Genomic DNA, 19,431 nt, shown 5'->3' on the forward strand with positions numbered 1-19,431 from the left:
TTTTTTTTTTTTTTTTTTTTTTTTTTGAGACGGAGTCTTGCTCTGTCCCCCTGGCTGGAGTGCAGTGGCGCGATCTCGGCTCACTGCAAGCTCCGCCTCCCGGGTTCCTGCCATTCTCCTGCCTCAGCCTCCCAAGTAGCTGGGACTACAGGCACCTGCCACCGCGCCCGGCTAATTTTTTTGTATTTTTAGTAGAGACGGGGTTTCACCATGGTCTTGATCTCCTGACCTTGTGATCCGCCCGCCTCGGCCTCCCAAAGTGCTGGGATTACAGGCGTGAGCCACCGCGCCCGGCAGAAAATCACCATATTTATTAACACCCTAGGAAATTTTCCAAGTGTGGTCATACTTTTAGATGTGCTATTTTCATGGCTGGCAATGCCTATCACATCCCTACCCTTATTTACTTGAGTAATTATTATTTAGCCCTTTAAGAATAAACTCAAGAGGCCGGGTGCAGTGGCCCAAGCCGAATCTTACCACTTTGGAAGGCCGAGGCAGGTGGATCACCTGAGGTCAGGAGTTTGAGACTAGCCTGGCCAACATGGTGAAACCCCATCTCTACTAAAAATACAAAAATGCGCCGGGTGTAGTGGCACACGCCTGTAGTCCCAGCTACTTGGGAGGCTGAGGCAGGAGAATTGCTTGAACCTAGGAGGCAGAGGGTGCAGTGAGCCTCAAGAACAACTCCTTTGTCAATCTCAGAATACCCAGTTAATACTATCACCTTAGGACTTACCTCTATGTACTGTTAATAGTTCATTTTCGTAACCTTCCTACAGAGAGTTTGAGCAAGAATTTGAGTGTCCCTTAACAGGGGAGAAATGTTTCATATCTGTATCACCCAAACTCAGTATAATACATGGCTGATGAAATTTGTTCAATGAATGAAGGATTAATAATAAAGACATGCCTTTGGCTGGGCACGGTGGCTCACACCTCTAATCTCAGCACTTTGGGAGGCTGAGGCAGGTGGAAGTCAGGAGTTCGAGACCAGCCTGGCCAACATGGTGAAACCCCATCTCTACTAAAAATACAAAAAATTAGCCAGACATGGTGGCGCATGCCTGTAATCCCAGCTTCTTGGGCGGCTGAGGCAGAATAATTGCTTGAACCTGGGAGGCAGAAGTTGCAGTGAGCCGAGAATGCACCAGTGCACTCCAGCCTGGGCAACAAGAGCGAAACTCTGTCTCAAAAAAAAAAAAAAATAAAGACAACCCCTACCCCAACATACATATATATATAATTTTTTTAAGAGACATTTGCCCAGGCTGGAGTATAGTGGTGCTATCATGGCTCACTGCATCCTTGCCCTCTGGGGCCCAAGTAATCCTCCCACCTTGGCCTCCTGAGTAGCTAAGACAGGGTCTCATTATGTCGCCCAGGCTGGTCTCCAAGTTCTGGGCTCAAGCATTCTTCCCGCCTCAGCCTCTCAAATTGCTGGGATTACAGACACGAACTATCACACCCAGTTCCAACTTATATTTAATATGAAAATTGAAAATTATTTGCCCAAAAATGACAAGGCTAGTCATGCAAATGTTTTTAACAGATTACTCATACATGATACAAGCATTATGTCTGAGATCTGAACAAAGTTACAAAAACGTACCAGACAGATGTCATCCCCCGCACCAGCACCACCAAAAAAGTGCTGGGAGCCACCACAGCTTACCAACAAAACTAAGTGTTGATTACAACACTTACACTCTATGGCACTTATAAAATGCTTATATTTTAAAAGATTAAAACAAAAGTTCTTTCTAATTTTAAAGAATTTTTGTCTGTTTTCTTTGAAAATAGGGACTCAAATGTTATTGAAAGATTCTAACTTTGGCTAGTATCCTGATTAACTGGAAACAAAGCAGAAACTTTGGCACTAAGAATCACTGGAAAGATTTACAGTCAAGTTAACAAGCACACAATTAAGTCTTTTGTTTAACACTAATAAGCATAGATGACACACAAAAATGATAAAATCTATCCACATTAATAACTATATTTGGCCGGATGCGGTAGCTCACGCCTGTCATCCCAGCAATTTGGGAGTCCAAGGCAGGCAGATCACGAGGTCAGGAGTTTGAGACCAGCCTGGCCAGCATGGTGAAATCCCGTCTCTATTAAAAATACAAAAAATTAGCTGGGCATGGTGGCGTGCCCATGTAATTCCAGCTACTCAGGAGGCTGAAGCAGGAGAACTGCTTTAACCTGGGAGGCAGAAGTTGCAGTGAACTGAGATCACACCACTGCACTCCAGCCTGGGCGACAGGGCAAGACTCCATTTCAATAATAATAACAACAACTAAATTTTCTTAAATAACCAGTTCTATTGTAGATTGGTAACAAGGAGTTGAGGGAGAAAAACTACAAAAAAAAGTACTGTGCTAAAGATATGAGGCCGGGCGTGGTGGTTCACGCCTGTAATCCTAGCACTTTGGGAGGCAGAGATGGGTGGATCACCTGAGGTCAGGAGTTCGAGACCAGCCTGGCCAACATGGTAAAACCCCGTCTCTACTAAAAATACAAAAATTAGGGGCCAAGCATGGTGGCTTACACCTGTAATCCCAGCATTCTGGGAGGCTGAGGCAGGCAGATCATGAGGTCAGGAGATTGAGACCATCCTGGCCAACACGGTGAAACCCCATCTCTACTAAAAATACAAAAAATTAGCCGGGCATGGTGGCACATTCCTGTAATCCCAGTTACTCAGGAGTCTGAGGCAGGAGAATCGCTTGAACCTGGGAGTCGAAGGTTGCAGTGAGCTGAGATGGCTCCACTGCGCTCCCGCCTGGCGATAGAGCAAGACTCCATGTCAGGCCGGGTACAGTGGCTCACGCCTGTAATCCCAGCACTTTGGAAGGCTGAGGCAGGCAGATCACGAGATCAGGAGTTCGAGACCAGCCTGACCAACATGATGAAACCCCATCTCTACCAAAAATACAAAAATTAGCCGGGCGTGGTGGCACGTGCCTGTAGTCCCAGCTACTCGGAAGGCTAAGGCAGGAGAATCGCTTGAACCTGGGATGCAGAGGTTGCAGTGAGCCTAGATCACGTCACTGCACTGCAGCCTGGGAGACAGAGCAAGCCTCCATCTCAAAAAAAATAATAAATGAATAAAAGATATTAGTCAAATAAAATCCTGTAAAAAAAAAAAAAAAGTGATTTCCTTGCCTACCTTTCAGATAGCAAACTATTATAATGTGATATACACTGATAAACTTATATTCTATAAATCAAACTAGGTCCTGGCTTAGGGACAGAAAAGATGAGGTAGAATACCTTTAAAGGGCTGCTGTTTCCCTTCACTAGCACCAATTGCAGGTATCTGGTTTAAAAACCAGCTTCCTTTCACTAACAAAGCCAATGCCATTGTGATTTATTTAGCACATCCCCCAACCCTCCAGGGTCTTAGTACTTTAAAAGCTTTATTAAGAGAGAATGAACAAATAGTTCGGTAATTACTGGAAGGAGGAGGTAAGATAAAGGGCAAAAAGGCATTTAAAGAGATGGGAACGTGGCCAGGCAAAGTGGCTCACACCTGTAATCCCAGCACTTTGGGAGGCCAAGGCGGATGGATCACTTGAGGTCAGGATTTCAAGACCAGCCTGGCCAACATGGTGAAACCTCCGTCTCTACTAAAAATACAAAAAAACTTAGCTAGTCCTGGTGGTGCACACCTGTAATCCCAGCTACTTGGGAAACTGAGGCAGGAGAATCGCTTGAACCCAGAAGGCGGAGGCTGCAGTGAGCCAAAATCACCCCACTGCACTCCAGCCCCGGGCACTGAGACTCCACAACCAAAAAAAAAAAAAAAAAAAAGGAACAAAGAAAGCAGTATTTGTAATAATGGATAGAGACTACCGTTAACTACTATTAATGATGGTGCTGTGAAAATTACAAAATATATTTCTTCCAAATATAACCAATTATGTCTCAGGAATTTTCTTTTTCTTTTGAGATGAAGTCTCGCTCTGTCACCCAGGCTGGAGTGCAGTGGTGCGATCTCGGCTCACTGCCAGCTCCGCCTCCCGGGTTCACGCCATTCTCCTGCCTCAGCCTCTTGAATAGCTGGGACTACAGGCGCCCGCCACCACACCTGGCTAATTTTTTGTATTTTTAGTAGAGACGGGGTTTCACGGTGTTAGCTAGGATGGTCTCCATCTCCTGACCTCGTGATTCGCCCCCCTCAGCCTCCCAAAGTGCTGGGATTACAGGCGTGAGCCACCGCGCCCGGTTTCTTTTTTAAGAAAGGGTCTTGCTCTGTCACCCAGGCTGGAGTGCAGTGACGTCATCACCTCTCACTGCAGCCTAATTCTCCTGAGCTCAAGTGATCCTCCCACCTCAGCCTCCTGAGTAGTTGGGACTACAGGCATGCACCACCATGCCCAGCTAATTTTTTAATTTTTTTTTGTAGAGATGAGGGCTCACTTTGTTGCCCAGGCTGGTCTCAAATTCCCAGACTGAGGTGATCCTCCCACCTCAGCCTCCCAAAGTGGAACTGTCCATTTTTATCCAATGTATCAAGAATTTAAAATATTATAAAGCTAACAATTTTCTGCCTCAACCTCAAATACCTTTTAGTTTCAGTCCTCATTACTGAAAATCTTCCTAAAATATTTGAGTCCATTTTCCTAAGTTCAATTTTTTAAACAGCCACTAAGTGCATGCCTAATGGCTGTGGTTGTGGAAGCTCCTTGAAGTTAGGTTCTGCACACCACTTTGGTGGAAGACAGTTAGTGGGCTGAATATGTAACAACTCAGGATGAACTCTGGGAAGATTTCATTTGTTTCTTTCTAAATTGCTGATATGCCTATGATTCTGTAACCTGCCCATTTTTCTAAAAAAAGGTACAATTCCAGGTAGGGGGAGAAATTCCCAATAGAGGAGAGCAACTGCATTATATTTAGTTCAGGTTTTATTCTGAGGAGATTCAAATTGAGGTTTTTAAAAAAAGAGTAAGATCAAACTTAAAATTAGGTGAAAATCTGCAATTCCACAACCAGTTATCACCATCTTAAAGTCATCAGTGTCTACTGCAGCAAGGGGTTTAAAATAAATAAATAAATAAAACAAACAAACAAAACTATCTTAAAGCCACAGGCCAGGTAACACTTGCAAAATCACAAATATACAAAATTATATAGATATCTGTTGTAAGATGTGAAATCACAAGAAAATGTTACTTATATCCTAACAACAAAACAAGCCACATAATCTACAAAATCAGCTTTTTAATATACATTGTCTGGCATTCAATTAAAAATTATAAGACACAGAAAGAAGCAAGAAAATGTGATCCAGAATTAAGAGAGGAACCAGTCATCAGACTCAAATTCAGGGACAGCCAAGATATTGTAAACATCAGACAGGGAGCTTTAAAATAACAATAATAAATATGTTAAAGGGTCTAATGGAAAAAATAAACATGTGTGAGCAGATGGGAACTTCAGCAGAGAGACGGAAATATAAAGAAACAAATGGAAATGCCACAAGTGAAAAATGCATTATCAGAAAAGAAAAATTTTGATGGTTCATAAGCCAGGCTATGCTAATGCAAAGACAATAATCAGCATAAGACAGACTCGGGACTTGAAGTTAGGTGAAAAGAAATTAGCCAAACTGAAATACAAACAGAGAAAAAGGAAAAAAACTGAACAGTGTTGAGATATCTGGAACAATACCAAACAACCTAATGTATATGTGATCATAGCTCACTATAACGTTGAACTCCTGGGCTTAAGCAGTCCTCCTGTCCCAGGCTCCTCAGATGCTAGGACTATAGAGAAGCTCCACCACACCTGGCTAATTTTTAATTCTTTTGTAGAAACAAGGCCAGGCACGGTGGCTCATGCTTGTAATCCCAGAACTTTGGGAGGCAAAGGCAGGTGGATCACCTGAGGTCGGGAGTTCAAAAGCAACCTGGCCAACATGGCGAAACCCTATCTCTACTAAAAATACAAAAATTAGCCAGGCATGGTGGTGCACACCTGTAATCCCAGCTACTCAGGGGGCTGAGACAGGAGAATTGCTTGAGCAATTGCTTGAGGAGGCAGAGGTTGCAGTGAGCAGAGATGGCACCACTGCACTCCAGCATGGGCGACAGAGCAGGACTCCATCTCAAACAAACAAACAAACAAAAAAAACAAGAAACAGGGTGTCTTGCTGTGTTGCCCAGGCTGGTCTCAAACTCCTGGCCTCAAGCAATCCCTCCAGCCCACCACACACACACACACACACACACACACAAAATTGTGTAATAGAGTGGAGGAAACTTTGGGAGGTAATGAATGTTTATGCCTTAACAATGATGATGGTTTCATGAGTGTATACTTATCCCCAAACTCATCAAGATGTATACATTAAATATGTAATTATGTACAACTTTTTATATATCAATTATACTTCAATAAAGTGATTTAAGGAGGGGGGCTAGTTTTATCAAATCTTATCACAGGGTCTATTTTTCATAAATTAGAGTCTCAACACATTTTCCAGATAAATAACGTTTCTCCTAGATGAAAACAAGAATCAGTTAAAGAGGATTGAGATTTTAAAGCACCAGGCTCCAAGAAAGTCCTTATCCAAACTAAGCCAACAGTACGCAGTTTTTATAAGAAATGGATAATATTTCTAGAAGTCTGAGAAATAACTGTTTGTTTCCCTTATTCTGTTATTTAGGGATATATGGTTACTAGTAACAGTGAAGTTGTTCAACTTTAGTTGAAAATAACGAACTCAGAGGTAAATCAAGTGCTAGTCAAAGACAGCACAACACCAGACCTACTCAGTCCCAAATATTAAAAAGAAAAAAATACATTTTAATATCCAGTCACGACATCAGTTATTACCTCCTTGTCCACACCCCAAGTGCCACAGAAAGGTTATACCCACATCCATTAACCTCCCAATGGACCAGTCAGGCACCTAACTTTGGAGGAATCAATCCACAGGCTCATAAGCTAAGAAGGCTATGCCATCAGTTTACCCTGACCAAAAGATATAAAATCTCTATCTCTATGATGCTAGCCACTGACACTGAAAGATCAAGTAGCAAGCAGCACCTTAACTGGGGTGGCCATTTACAGCCCTGTGTACTCTACACTATTAGGCCAAGAAAGCAAGTCTATGAATTGAAGAAGAATAATGGATCACAGACACAGAAACATATAGTGAAGAAAGGCTAAGCAGCTTCCTGAGAAGTGGAAGGAGCAGCCTTAGTTCCTGGCTTTCTAATTTTAGCCTTGAGAGAGCAGAAACTTTATTTTCTGTACTCACATGCCTACACAATTGCCTATTAAATATTCTCCATCTAGCCCCTTTCATTTCTATTACTTAAACTACTTGATATCTAAAAATAGGATACTTTACTCTAAAAACCCAACTAGCTCTTTCCAGCCAGCACTGAGCGATGGACATCTCTCAGGAGAACTGACACAAGCACCCCAAGACCGGGGCAAGAGAAAGCCCTACCACGAGAAGCAGAAGTATGAGGTGGGGTGCCCAGCTGCCAACACCAAGATTGGCCCCCGCCACATCCACACAGTCCATGTTCGAGGAGGTAACTAGAAATACTGTGCCCTGAGGCTGGACATGGGGAATTTCTCCTGGGGCTCAGAGTGTTGTACTCGCAAAACAAGGATCATCGATGTTGTCTACAATGTGTCTAATAATGAGCTGGTCCGTATCAAGACCCTGGAGAAGAATTGCATCATGCTCATCAACAGCACACCATACTCATCGACAGCACACCATATGGACAGTTGTACGAGTCCCACTATGCACAGCCCCTGGACCGCGAGAAAGGAGCCAAGCTGACTCCTGAGGAAGAGATTTTAAACAAAAAAAGATCTAAAAAATTTCAGAAGACATCGATGAAAGGAAAAAGAATGCCAAAATCAGCAGTCTCTTGGAGGAGCAGTTCCAGCAGGGCAAGCTTCTTGCGTGCATCGCTTCAAGGCTGGGACACTGTGGCCAAGCAGATGGCTATGTGCTAGAAGGCAAGGAGTTGGAGTTCTATCAGGAAAATCAAGGCCCGGAAAGGCAAATAAATCCTCATTTTTGTCTTCACCCATGTAATAAAGGTGTTTATTGTTTTGTTCCCCCCCAAAAAGCAAACAAACAAAAAACAACTAAAGCCAGTGAAATTCAACCAGGAACTCAGCAATAAAAGCCCTGTTAAGGGAGAAGCAGCCTAAGGTAGAAAGAAAATTTTTCTCCTAAATTTTACTCAGGTAGAAAGTTTCATTTAAACAATAACACTTTCGGCCGGGCGCAGTGGCTCACGCCTGTAATCCCAGCACTTTGGGAGGCTGAGGCAGGCGGATCACGAGGTCAGAAGATTGAGATCATCCTGGCTAACACAGTGAAACCCTGTCTGTACCAAAAAATACAAAAAAATTAGCCGGGCATGGTGGTGGGTGCCTGTAGTCCCAGCTACTTGGGAGGCTGAGGCAGGAGAATGGCATGAACCCAGGAGGCGGAGCTTGCAGTGAGCTGAGATCGTGCCACTGCACTCCAGCCTGAGCAACAGAGCAAGACTCTGTTTCAAAAAAAAATTAAATTAAATAAAAAAATAACACTTTGGTTAGGCTTTTTTTTTTTTTTTTTGAGACCGAGTTTCGCTCTTGTTGCCCAAGCTGGAGTGCAATGACATCATCTCAGTTCACCATAACCTCCGCCTCCCAGGTTCAAGCGATTCTCCTGCCTCAACCTCCCAAGTAGCTGGGATTACAGACATGCGCCACCAGCCCCGGCTAATTTTATATTTTTAGTAGAGACGCGGTTTCTCCATGTTAGTCAGGCTGGTCTTGAACTCCTGACCTCAGGTGATCCGCCCGCTTCGGCCTCCCAAAGTGCTGGGATTACAGGTGTGAGCCACTGCACCCGGCCTGGTTAGGAATTTAAGGAGATGGGGAAATGCCAGTCTTTACTGAACAGACACCTTCAAAATTATAATCTTCTCTCTGGAATGTTCAGTTGAAACACAAAACATGGGGTCCAACTATTTTCAGTCTGATCAAAACAGATGTTCCAAAGATTCATAACAGAAAGTCTATCTTTTGAAATAAGGGCAAATTTTTCATTTTTGCTATTTTCTCTCCTCAAGCTTTTCCTCTGCCCTTGCTGTGTCCTCTCTTTTCTCCCTTGAAAAGGTGATCTAGAGGCAATTCAGATCTGCCTTTTTCCCCCTTTTTCTTTTCTTAAGCTCAGTGGCAAGAATCTTTTTTTTGTTTGCTTGTTTGAGACAGGCTCTCATGTGATTCAGGCTGGAGTGCAGTGGCGTGATCATGGCTCACTGCAGCCTTGACCTCCGGGCTCAGCACTTCTCCCACCTCTCAGCCTCCCAAGTAGCTCAGACTACAGGCAGATACCCGCATACCCAGCTAATTTTTAAATTTTTTTGTAGAGACAGTGTCTCACTATGTTGCCCAGGCTGATCTTGAACTCCTGGCCTTAAGTGATCCTCTCGCCTTAACCTCCTAATCTCCTGTTGGGATTACAGGGGTGAGCCACCGTGCCCTGCCTAGATCTGCCTTTCTACTATCATTTGAATACTTTCAAGAAGACCTCTAATAATCCATAAATAATAGGAAATAGCTTACCTGAAAGATAAGATGCCTGACCTCTTTAAAGAATGCTAATTCCAGAGTTTGAATAACTTCAAAAGGATTTTTTAAAACTCAGGCAGGTTATCTATATAAGTATATGCACACTGACAAATCAAAATTTAAAGGCTGTTGTATAAAATATATAAGCAAGTAAAATCATAGTCACTGCTACACCACTCTGACTCAGCTGAGGGATCTTATCAACCAACCACTCGCAGCTCAGAAGAGCACACCAACACATCCCCAGGCAGTCTAGTAAATCATTCTTACAATGATGTGATATACATATGTATTTTTTTGTTTGAGTCAGGGTCTCACTCTGTCACCCAGGCTGGAGTGCAGTGACATGATCACAGCTTACTGCAACTTCAAACTTCTGGGATCAAGCAATCCTCCCACCTTAACCCCCCGAGTAGCTGGGATTGCAGACACATGCCACCGTGCCTGGCTGATACAATTTTTAACATGGCAAATTGGCTTTAAAACCTCTTTTAAAGTAATTGTGTTATTTGAGTACTTCTGGTTTTTAATTCTTATCTTCTACTGTATGAAAAAAGGGTATAATTTTAACTTCTTAGGTACCTCCTTCCATTCCCCTCCAAAGGCAGATAATAGTTTATTATTGTATTCCATTTTGGAAGGTTGTATCATAGGAAAAAAAGACAGAGAAACTATTAATTTCAAATTATAAATATCAGTATTGATACCTCTGTAATATAGTGATTGATTTGTAGTAAATTACTTCCTTTGATGGGGCACAGGGAACTAAACTAAAACATTATAAAGCATTAACCAAAGGGTTAGAATGTTTCACACACACATATGGAGAAGAGCTATGACTAAGGAACAGGAAAGGGAAAGGTAACTGTACCTTCGATGCTGCTGAAGAAACAGAACAGGGAGACTCCTCATCTATCACTAGTAGTTTCAAGTACAATAACCAGAGACACTCTAAAGTTAAACTACCCATTTGGAGAAATACTTTTAGTTCTCTGAAGACCTTTTGGATATACATGATACACTGTTGTACAACTTTATTTTTGTCAAGCTGTTCATTAAAAGAGACAAAAAGGGGCAACTGTACTTAAAACTATGCTGAGTGATTCCAAATCCTCTGATCAAATCATTACTTAAACCATGATTCTAACAGTCCACTTACCATGAAAATCTGCACCCAACTTCTTAGAAGCCATTTAGAACCTGAAAAACAAGGAAATATTTCTTAGGCACATTATACCTTGAAGGTAGTACGAAGAAAATTGAGAGTACAAAAAAGAAACCAGAAGACCTAAGGTTTCAGGGCTGACAGAATCCTCACTTCTCACTCCTAAAGTCCAAAAAAAGATCCAGGCACTGTGGCTCATGCCTGTAATCCCAGTGCTTTGGGAGGCACAGGTGGGAGGATCACTTCAGCCCAGAAATTTGAGACCAGCAACATAGTGAGATCTCATAGGGAGACTGAGGTTGCAGTGAGCCACTGCACTACAGCCTGGGCAACAGAGCAAGACCCTGTCTCACACACAAAAAATAATTAATGAAAATCAAAAATTTGCTAGGCGTGGTGGCACATGCCTATAGTCCTAGCTACTTGGGAGGCTGACGTGAGATGATCACTTAAGCTTAGGATTTGAGGCTGCAGTGAGCTAAGAAGGTGCCACTGAACTGCAGCCTGTGCAACAGCACAAGACCCTGTGAAGGGAAGCGGAAGGGGAAGGGGAAGGGACAGGGCAGGGCAGGGCAGGGCAGGGCAGGACAAAACAAGACAAGACAAGACTCAATGTTCAAAGGGGCATTTTTTTCAGATTAGGGACGCTGAACCAATGAGTATAACGCAAAAAGTTACAAAATCTGAAATCTGAATCACTTCTGGTGCCAAGCATTTAGATAAGGGATACTCAACCTGTACATAAAAAATATTTATAATGGTTGCCTCTAGGTAATAGGACTGGGAATAATTCATAATATATTTGTATTTCTGAACATTATATGGTAACATCTATTAATTTGGTAGTTACTTTTAAACTATTCTTGAAAAGTTTCTGTTTTCAGCCAGGCGTGGTGACTTACACATGTAATCCCGCATTTTGGGAGGCCGAGGCAGGTAGATTACTTGAGCCCAGGAGTTCCAAGACCAGCCTGGGCAACATAGTGAAACCTCACCTCTACAAAGATACAAAAAATTCGCCGGTGTGGTGTTGCACGCCTGTAGTCCCTGCTACTCGACAGACTGAGGTAGGAGAATCACCTGAGCCCAGGAAATCAAGGCTGCAGTGACCAGTGATTGTACCACTGCACTCCAGCCTAGGCAACAGAGCGAGACCGTTTCAAAAAAAAAAAAAAAGTTTCCATTTTTCAGCATGGTGTACAGAGTGTATTCTGTTTGATATTGTAGTTCATGGAGAATTAAATTTATAAAGTGTATGTATTATCAAATTTCAAAGAACCTGCAAACCACACTGAAAATGATTTAACCTTTTTATATGTGCAGAAAACATTTCCTAGGCATCTCCCTGTTGTCCAGGCTGGAGTGCAGTACTGCAATCTTTATTGCAACCTCTGGCTCCTGAGTTCAAACAATTCTCATGCCTCAGCTTCCCCGAGTAGCCGGGATTACGAAGTGTGCTATCACACTCAGCTACTTATTTTGTAATGTTATTAGAAACAGAGTTTTGCCATGTTGGACAGGCTGGTCTTGAACTCCTGGGCTCAAGTGATCCACCCACCCCAGCCTCCCAAAGTGCTGTGATTACAGGCATGAGCCACTGCACCCCGTCTCACAGTGAGACTTCCAAAACCCAGAAGCAAGATTCTTAGCAGCCTCAACCTTCCCACATAGGCACATACCAGAAATCTGTTTTCCTAAATTGGGAATGCAGCGGTATCTAAACTCCCAGCAATGAGAGTTGTGAATATGCTCACAGACATATGCAGAAAATTAGTGTTTCATTTCCATAACCCCAATAAAAATTGTGTGATATCAGCTGTTTGACAAAGCAACTGTTGTTGAGGTAAAGAACTAGAGAGAGGCTGTTTGAGTCTTTAATAAACAATTTTCCAAATAATACCTGTAATATGCTGACATCAGGAATGTTATAAAGAAGTTTCACCAAAATTTAAATGGATGTGCTTGGCTTTTTTTTTTTTTTTTTTTTTTTTTTGATGGGGGTCTCGCTCTGTCACCAGCCTGGAGTGCAGTGGCGCAATCTCGGCTCACTGCAACCACCGCCTCCCCGGGTTCAAGCGATTCTCCTGCCTCAGTCTCCAGAGTAGCTGGGATTACAGGCACATGCCACCCTGCTCAGCTAATTTTTGTATTTTCAGTAGAGATGGGGTTTCACCATGGTTGGCCAGGATGATCTCGATCTCTTGACCTTGTGATCCACCCGCCTCGGCCTCCCAAAGGCTGGGATTACAGACGTGAGCTACTGCTCCCAGCCAAATGCTTGGCTTTTTAAAAAGGCTCAACTGGGCCGGGCGCGGTGGCTCATGCCTGTAATCCCAGCTCTTTGGGAGGCTGAGGCGGGCAGATCACGAGGTCAGGAGATCAAGACCATCCTGGCTAACACGGTGAAACCCCATCTCTACTAAAAATACAAAACATTAGCCTGGCATGGTGGCACGCGCCTGTAGTCCCAGCTACTCAGGAGGCTGAGGCAGGAGAATGGCGTGAACCTGGGAGGCGGAGCTTGCAGTGAGCCAAGATTGCGCCACTGCACTCCAGCCTGGGCAACAGAGCAAGACTCCGTCTCAGGAAAAAAAAAAAAAAAGGCTCAACTGTTCACCGTAAAAAAAAAAAAAAGGAAATCCAGCATGAGAATCACTTGAGGCTGGGAGACGGAGGTTGCAGTGAGCCGAGACGGTGCCACTGCACTCCAGCCTGGGCAACTCAGCAAGACTGCCTCAAAAAAAAAAAAAAGAACGAAATCCTGTCATTTATGACAATGTGAATGAACCCGCAGGACTTTGTGTTAACTGAAACAAGCCAGACACAGAAAGACAAATTTTGTATGATCTTACTCATACAGAATCTAAAGAAGTTTATCTCATAAAAGCAGAGGCTTATATGCCTCATAGTTGTAGCAGGCCTGGCATCAACAAGCAGAGTGACACGTTCACAGACCTGTAACAGGTGCCTCAGGAATTCTCTGTCAGCAACCACATCATCAGTCTAAGGACCACGTATCAATCCACATGACTGTGGCTGAAGATGACAAGGTCACTGGCAGATGGCAAATTTAAAACCTATACTTCTTAAGTGAATTAACGCAGGAACAAATACTGCATGTTCTCATTTGTAAGTGGGAGCTAAACAACACATGTGGTAATAAAGATGGCAACAATAGAAACTGGCGACTACTAGAGCGGGGAAGGAGAGAGGGGGACAAGGGTTGAAAAACTATTGGGTACTATGTTCAGTACCGGGGTGACAGGATCATTTGTTCCAAACCTAAGCATCACACAATATACTCAGGTAACAAACTGCACATGTGCCCCCTGAATCTAAAATAAAAGTTGAAAAAAATTAAAACCACCACCACCACCAGCCAGGCACGGTGGCTCACGGCTGTAATCTCAGCACTTTGAGAAGCCAAAGAAGGCAGATCACCTGAGGTCAGGAATTCGAGATCAGCCTGGCCAATATGGTGAAACTCAGTAACTACAAAAATACAAAAATTAGCGGGGCATGGTGGCACATGCCCGTAGTCCCAACTACTCGGGAGGCTGAGGCAGGAGAATCACTTGAGCCCAGGAGGCAGAGGCTGCACTAAGCCGAGATCACGCCACTGCACTCCAGCTTGGGCAACAGACAGAGATTCTGTCTCGAAACAGTAACAACGACAACCTATGCTATCTGCCTAGGGACATTCACAGGATGGTAAATCAGATGACTCCATTCTTTGACTGACCAAGGCTGATGGCATCCTCTCAATGAACTTCTGACTCCAGAGAATTACAGATGTAAAATATTTGTCATAAATAAATAGCAAACACCCCTGCCAAAAAAGTAGAGAGTATAATAGTGATAACCAGAGGATGGGGAGGTGGGGAGGGTAGTAAAGGGGAGCACAGGGAGTGAGGTGGGGAGAAGTTGATGAATGATTAAAGTTACCATCAGACAGGAAGAATAAGTTCTGGTGTTCTATTGTACAGTACAGTTAACAATAATATATTCTGTATTTCAAAATTAACTAGAGCTCAGGAGTTTGAGACCAGTCTGGGTAACATAGCAAAACCCCGTCTCTACTAAACAAACAAAAATTAGCCGAGCATAGTGGTATGCACCTGTAGTCCCAGCTACTTGGGAAGCTGAGGTGGGAGGATGGCTTGAGCCCAGCAGGCAAAGGTTGCAGTAAGCCATGATTAAGCCACTGCACTGCAGCTTGGGCAAGACAGCCAGTCTTAAATTAAAAAAAAAAAAAAAAAAATTAGAGGCGTTGTGGTGCATGCCTGTAGTCCCAGCTAATCAGGTTCACTTGGGTCCAGGTGGTCAAGGCTGCAGTGAGCTATGATCACACCACTGCACTGCAGCCTGGGCAACAGAGTGAGACCCCAGTTCTAAAAAAAATTAAAAATAAAAAAAAAAGATACAAAAGTTCACAAATATTGTATGATGCCATTCATATGAGGTGTCCACTCCACAGAGACTGAAAGCAGACTGGCGGTTGCCAGGGTCTGGTAAAGAGAAACTATGAACTGGTAAGGGTCTCCTTTGGAGAGATGGAAAGGTTTCAGAACTAGATGTGGTGATTGCACAACACTATGAGAGTACTAAATGCCATTAAATTGATAATTTTAAAATGGTTAATTTCATGCTATGTGAATTTCACCTCAGTAAATTGTTTTTAAAATTAAATTGCAAGAAAAAAATGGCTGAAAAAAATTGGCAGCAGAGAGGTGCTCCAGAGGAAAGGGCCAGAAAGATGGGTGTCAACAACTTCTGAATTTGAAAATCAGAGAGGCAATGAGGCAGTGAACAACTAGATAGAAGACCACAAGGAATAGTAAGTGAAAAATAAAATACAGTTCTCTTTATTAGTAAATAATGTAAAATTTTTAAAATCATGCCTCAATAGAGCTGATAAAACAGATTTTTTTCCAATATTATATATATTATTATATTTTCCACAGTCCTTAAGAATATGAGAAATCTGTATTTGGGCACATAAAGATTTTTCTAAGGTCCACTATGCAGCAAAACTTCAGTCTCTCAAAGCTCAAAACCATTTTAATACCTACTTAGGGTCAGTTTTCTTCCCCCAGAACATCTTTTATATATATGTATATACGTGTATGTATGTGTGTGTGTACATATATATGTACATGTTTCATCAAGAATTTCCTATACTTTACTTATTTAAACCCATTGCTTTCTTAATTATTTATTTTTCCATAAGTTATTGGGGTACAGGTGGTATTCGGTTACATAAAGTTCTTTAGTGGTCATTTGTGAGATTTTGATGCACCCATCGCCCGAGCAGTATACGCTGCACCATATTTGTAGTCTTTTATCCCTCGCCCCCCTCCCACCCTTCCCCCCAGGTCCCCAAAGTTCACTGTATCATTCTTATGCCTCTACGTCCTCATAGCTTAGCTCCCACATATCAGTGAGAACACATGATGTTTGGTTTTCCATTCTTGAGTTACTTTACTTAGAACAGTCTCCAATCTCATCCAAGTCACTGCAAATGCTAATTCATTCCTTTTTATGGCTGAGCAGTATTCCATCATATATAGATAGATAGATACAGATATAGATACATACAGACATAGATATATATAGACACACATATATATGTATATACATATACACACACACATATATATATACTATCATATATACATATATACACACACCAGTTTATCCACTCGTTGATTGATGAGCATTTGGGTTGGTTCCACAATTTTGCACTTGTGAATTGTGCTGCTATAAACATGCGTGTGCAAATGTCTTTTCCAAATGACTTCTTTTCCTCTGGGTAGATACCCAATAGTGGGATTGCTGGATCAAATGGTAGTTCTACTTTTAGTTCTTTAAGGAATCTCCACACTGTTTTCCAGAGTGGCTGTACTAGTTTACATTCCCACAGCAGTGTAAAACTATTGCCCGATCATCGCATCCACGCCGATATCTACTGTTTTTTTATTTTTTTATTATGGCCATTCTTACAGGAGTAAAGTGGTATCACATTATGGTTTTGATTTGCATTTCCCTGATCATTAGTGATGTTGAGCATTTTTCATATGTTTGTTGGTCATTTGTATATCCTCTTTTCAGGATTGTCTATTCATGACCTTAGCCCACTTTTTGATGGGATTGTTTTTTTCTTACCGATCTGAGTTGGTTGTAGATTCTGGATATTAGTCCTTTGTCAGATGTATAGATTATGAAGATTTTCTCCCACTCTGTGGGTTGTCTGTTTACTCTGACTGTTCCTTTTGCTATGCAAAAGCTCTTTAGCTTAATTAGGTCCCAGCTATTTATCTTTGTTTTTATTGCATTTGTTTTTGGGTTCTTGGTCATGAAATCTTTGCCTAAGCCACTGTCTAGAAGGGTTTTTCCAATGATATCTTCTAGAATTTTTTTATAGAAATCTGTATCTATCTTGTATCTATCTTGTATCTTCTATAAGGTGAGAGATGTATCTATCTTGCATAAGGTGAGAGATGAGGATCCAGTTTCATTCTCCTACATATGGCTAGCCAATTATCCCAGCACCCTTGTTGCAAAGGGTATCCTTTCCCCACTTTGTGTTTTTGTTTGCTTTGTCAAAGATCAGCTGGCTGTAAGTATTTGGGTTTATTTCTGGGTTCTCAATTCTGTTCCATTGGTCTGTGTGCCTATTTTTATACCAGTACCAAGCTGTTTTGGTGACTATGGTCTTATAGTATAGTCTGAAATCATGTGGTGTGATGCCTCCAGATGTGTTCCCTTTGCTTAGTCTTGTTTTGGCTATGCAGGCTCTTTTTTTGTTCCGTATGAATTTTAGAATTGTTTTTTCTAATTCTGTGAAGAATGATGGTGGTATTTAGATGGGGATTACACTGAATTGGTAGATTGCTTTTGGCAGTATGGTCATTTTCACAATATTGATTCTACCCATCCATAAGCATGGGATATGCTTCCATTTGTTTGTGTCATCTATGATTTCTTTCAGCAGTCTTTTATAGTTTTCCTTGTAGAGGTCTTTTGACTCCTTGGTTAGGTATATTCCTAAGTATTTTAATTTTTTTGCAGCTATTCTAAAAAGGGTTGAGTTGTTTTTTTTTGTTTTTTTTTTTTTGAGACGGAGTCTCGCTCTGTCGCCCAGGCTGGAGTGCTGTGGCCGGATCTCAGCTCACTGCAAGCTCCGCCTCCCGGGTTCCCGCCATTCTCCTGCCTCAGCCTCCCGAGTAGCTGGGACTACAGGCGCCCGCCACCACGCCCGGCTAGGTTTTTTTTGTATTTTTTAGTAGAGACGGGGTTTCACTGTGTTAGCCAGGATGGTCTCGATCTCCTGACCTCGTGATCCGCCCGTCTCGGCCTCCCAAAGTGCTGGGATTACAGGCTTGAGCCACTGCGCCTGGCCCAAGGGTTGAGTTTTTTATTTGATTCTCTGCTTGGTCGCTGTTGGTGTATAGAAGAGCTACTGATTGGTGTAATCTTGTATCCAGAAACTGCTGAATTCTTTTATCAGTTCTAGGAGCTTTCTGGAGGAGTCTTGAGGGTTTTCAAAGTAAACGATCACAATGTCAGCAAACAGTGACAGTTTGACTTCCTCTTTACCAATTTGGATGCCCTTTCTTTCTTTCCCTTGTCTGATTGCTCTGGTTAGGACTTCCAGTACTATGTTGAAGAGGAGTGGTGAGAGAATGGGCATCCTTGTCTTGTTCTAGTTCTCAGAGGGTATACTTTCAACTTTTCCCCATTCAGTATTATGTTGGCTGTAGGTGTGTCACAGATGGTTGGGTTTTTTTGGTTTTGTTTTTGTTTTTGAGATAGAGTCTCGCTCTGTCGCCCAGGCTGGACTGCAATGGCGCGATCTCGGCTCACTGCAACTTCCACCTCCCGTGTTCAAGTGATTCTCCTGTCTCAGCCTCCCGAGTAGCTGGGATTACAGGCGCCTGCCACCATGCTGAGCTAATTTTTGTATTTTTAGTAGAGACGGGGTTTCACCATGTTGGCCAGGCTGGTCTCAAACTCCTGACCTCAGGTAATCCACCCGCCTCGGCCTCCCAAAGTGCTGGGATTACAGGAGTGAGCCACTGCACCTGGCCCAGAGATGGCTTTCATTACATTGAGGTATGTCCCTCATATGCCGATTTTGCTGAGAGTTCTAATCATAAAGAGATGCTGGATTTTGTCAAATGCTTTTTCTGCATCTATTGAGATGACCATGTGATTTTTGTTTTTAATTCTGTTTATGTGATGTATCACATTTATTGACTTGCATATGTTAAATCATCCCTGCATCCCTGGTATGAAACCCACTTGATCATGGTGGATTATCTTTTTGATATGTTGTTGGATTCGGTTAGCTAGTATTTTGTTAAGGATTTTAGCATCTATGTTCATCAAGGATATCAGCCTGTAGTTTTCTTTTTTGGTTATGTCCTTTCCTGGTTTTGCTAGAGTGATGCTGGCTTCATACAATGAATTAGGAAGGGTTCCTTCTTTAGCTTGTGGAATAGTTTCAAAAGGATTGGTACCAATTCTTCTTTGAATGTCTGGTAGAATTCTGCTGTGAATCTGTCTGGTCCTACACTTCTTTTGTTGGTAATTTTCAAATTACCATTTCAATCTTGCTGCTTGTTATTGGTCTGTTCAGGGTATCCAATTCCTCC

At 42.5% G+C, this 19,431-nt stretch overlaps 1 protein-coding gene and 1 pseudogene across 6 annotated transcripts in view; one reads left to right on the top strand and one right to left on the bottom strand.

Moving 5' to 3' along the window:
* The window catches only part of UBAP1 (ubiquitin associated protein 1), a 75,334-nt gene that overhangs the window by 21,826 nt on the left and 34,077 nt on the right, over nt 1–19,431 (bottom strand). For 4 of the 6 annotated variants that reach the window (XM_025358838.1, XM_025358841.1, XM_025358840.1 and 1 more), the window contains one exon: nt 10,769–10,809. The exons of 1 other annotated variant lie outside the window; for it this stretch is intronic. In XM_025358838.1, the coding sequence (XP_025214623.1) occupies nt 10,769–10,802 (34 nt within the window). In that variant the 5' untranslated portion in view covers nt 10,803–10,809. Of the gene's footprint in view, nt 1–10,768; nt 10,810–14,892; nt 15,009–19,431 lie in introns of all 6 variants that reach the window. One more of the 6 variants, XM_025358839.1, reaches the window with a different exon arrangement.
* On the top strand, nt 7,410–8,049 carry LOC112607672 (annotated as a pseudogene).

The sequence above is a fragment of the Theropithecus gelada genome, chromosome 15 (assembly GCF_003255815.1).
Source record: "Theropithecus gelada isolate Dixy chromosome 15, Tgel_1.0, whole genome shotgun sequence".
Lineage (NCBI taxonomy): Eukaryota > Metazoa > Chordata > Mammalia > Primates > Cercopithecidae > Theropithecus > Theropithecus gelada.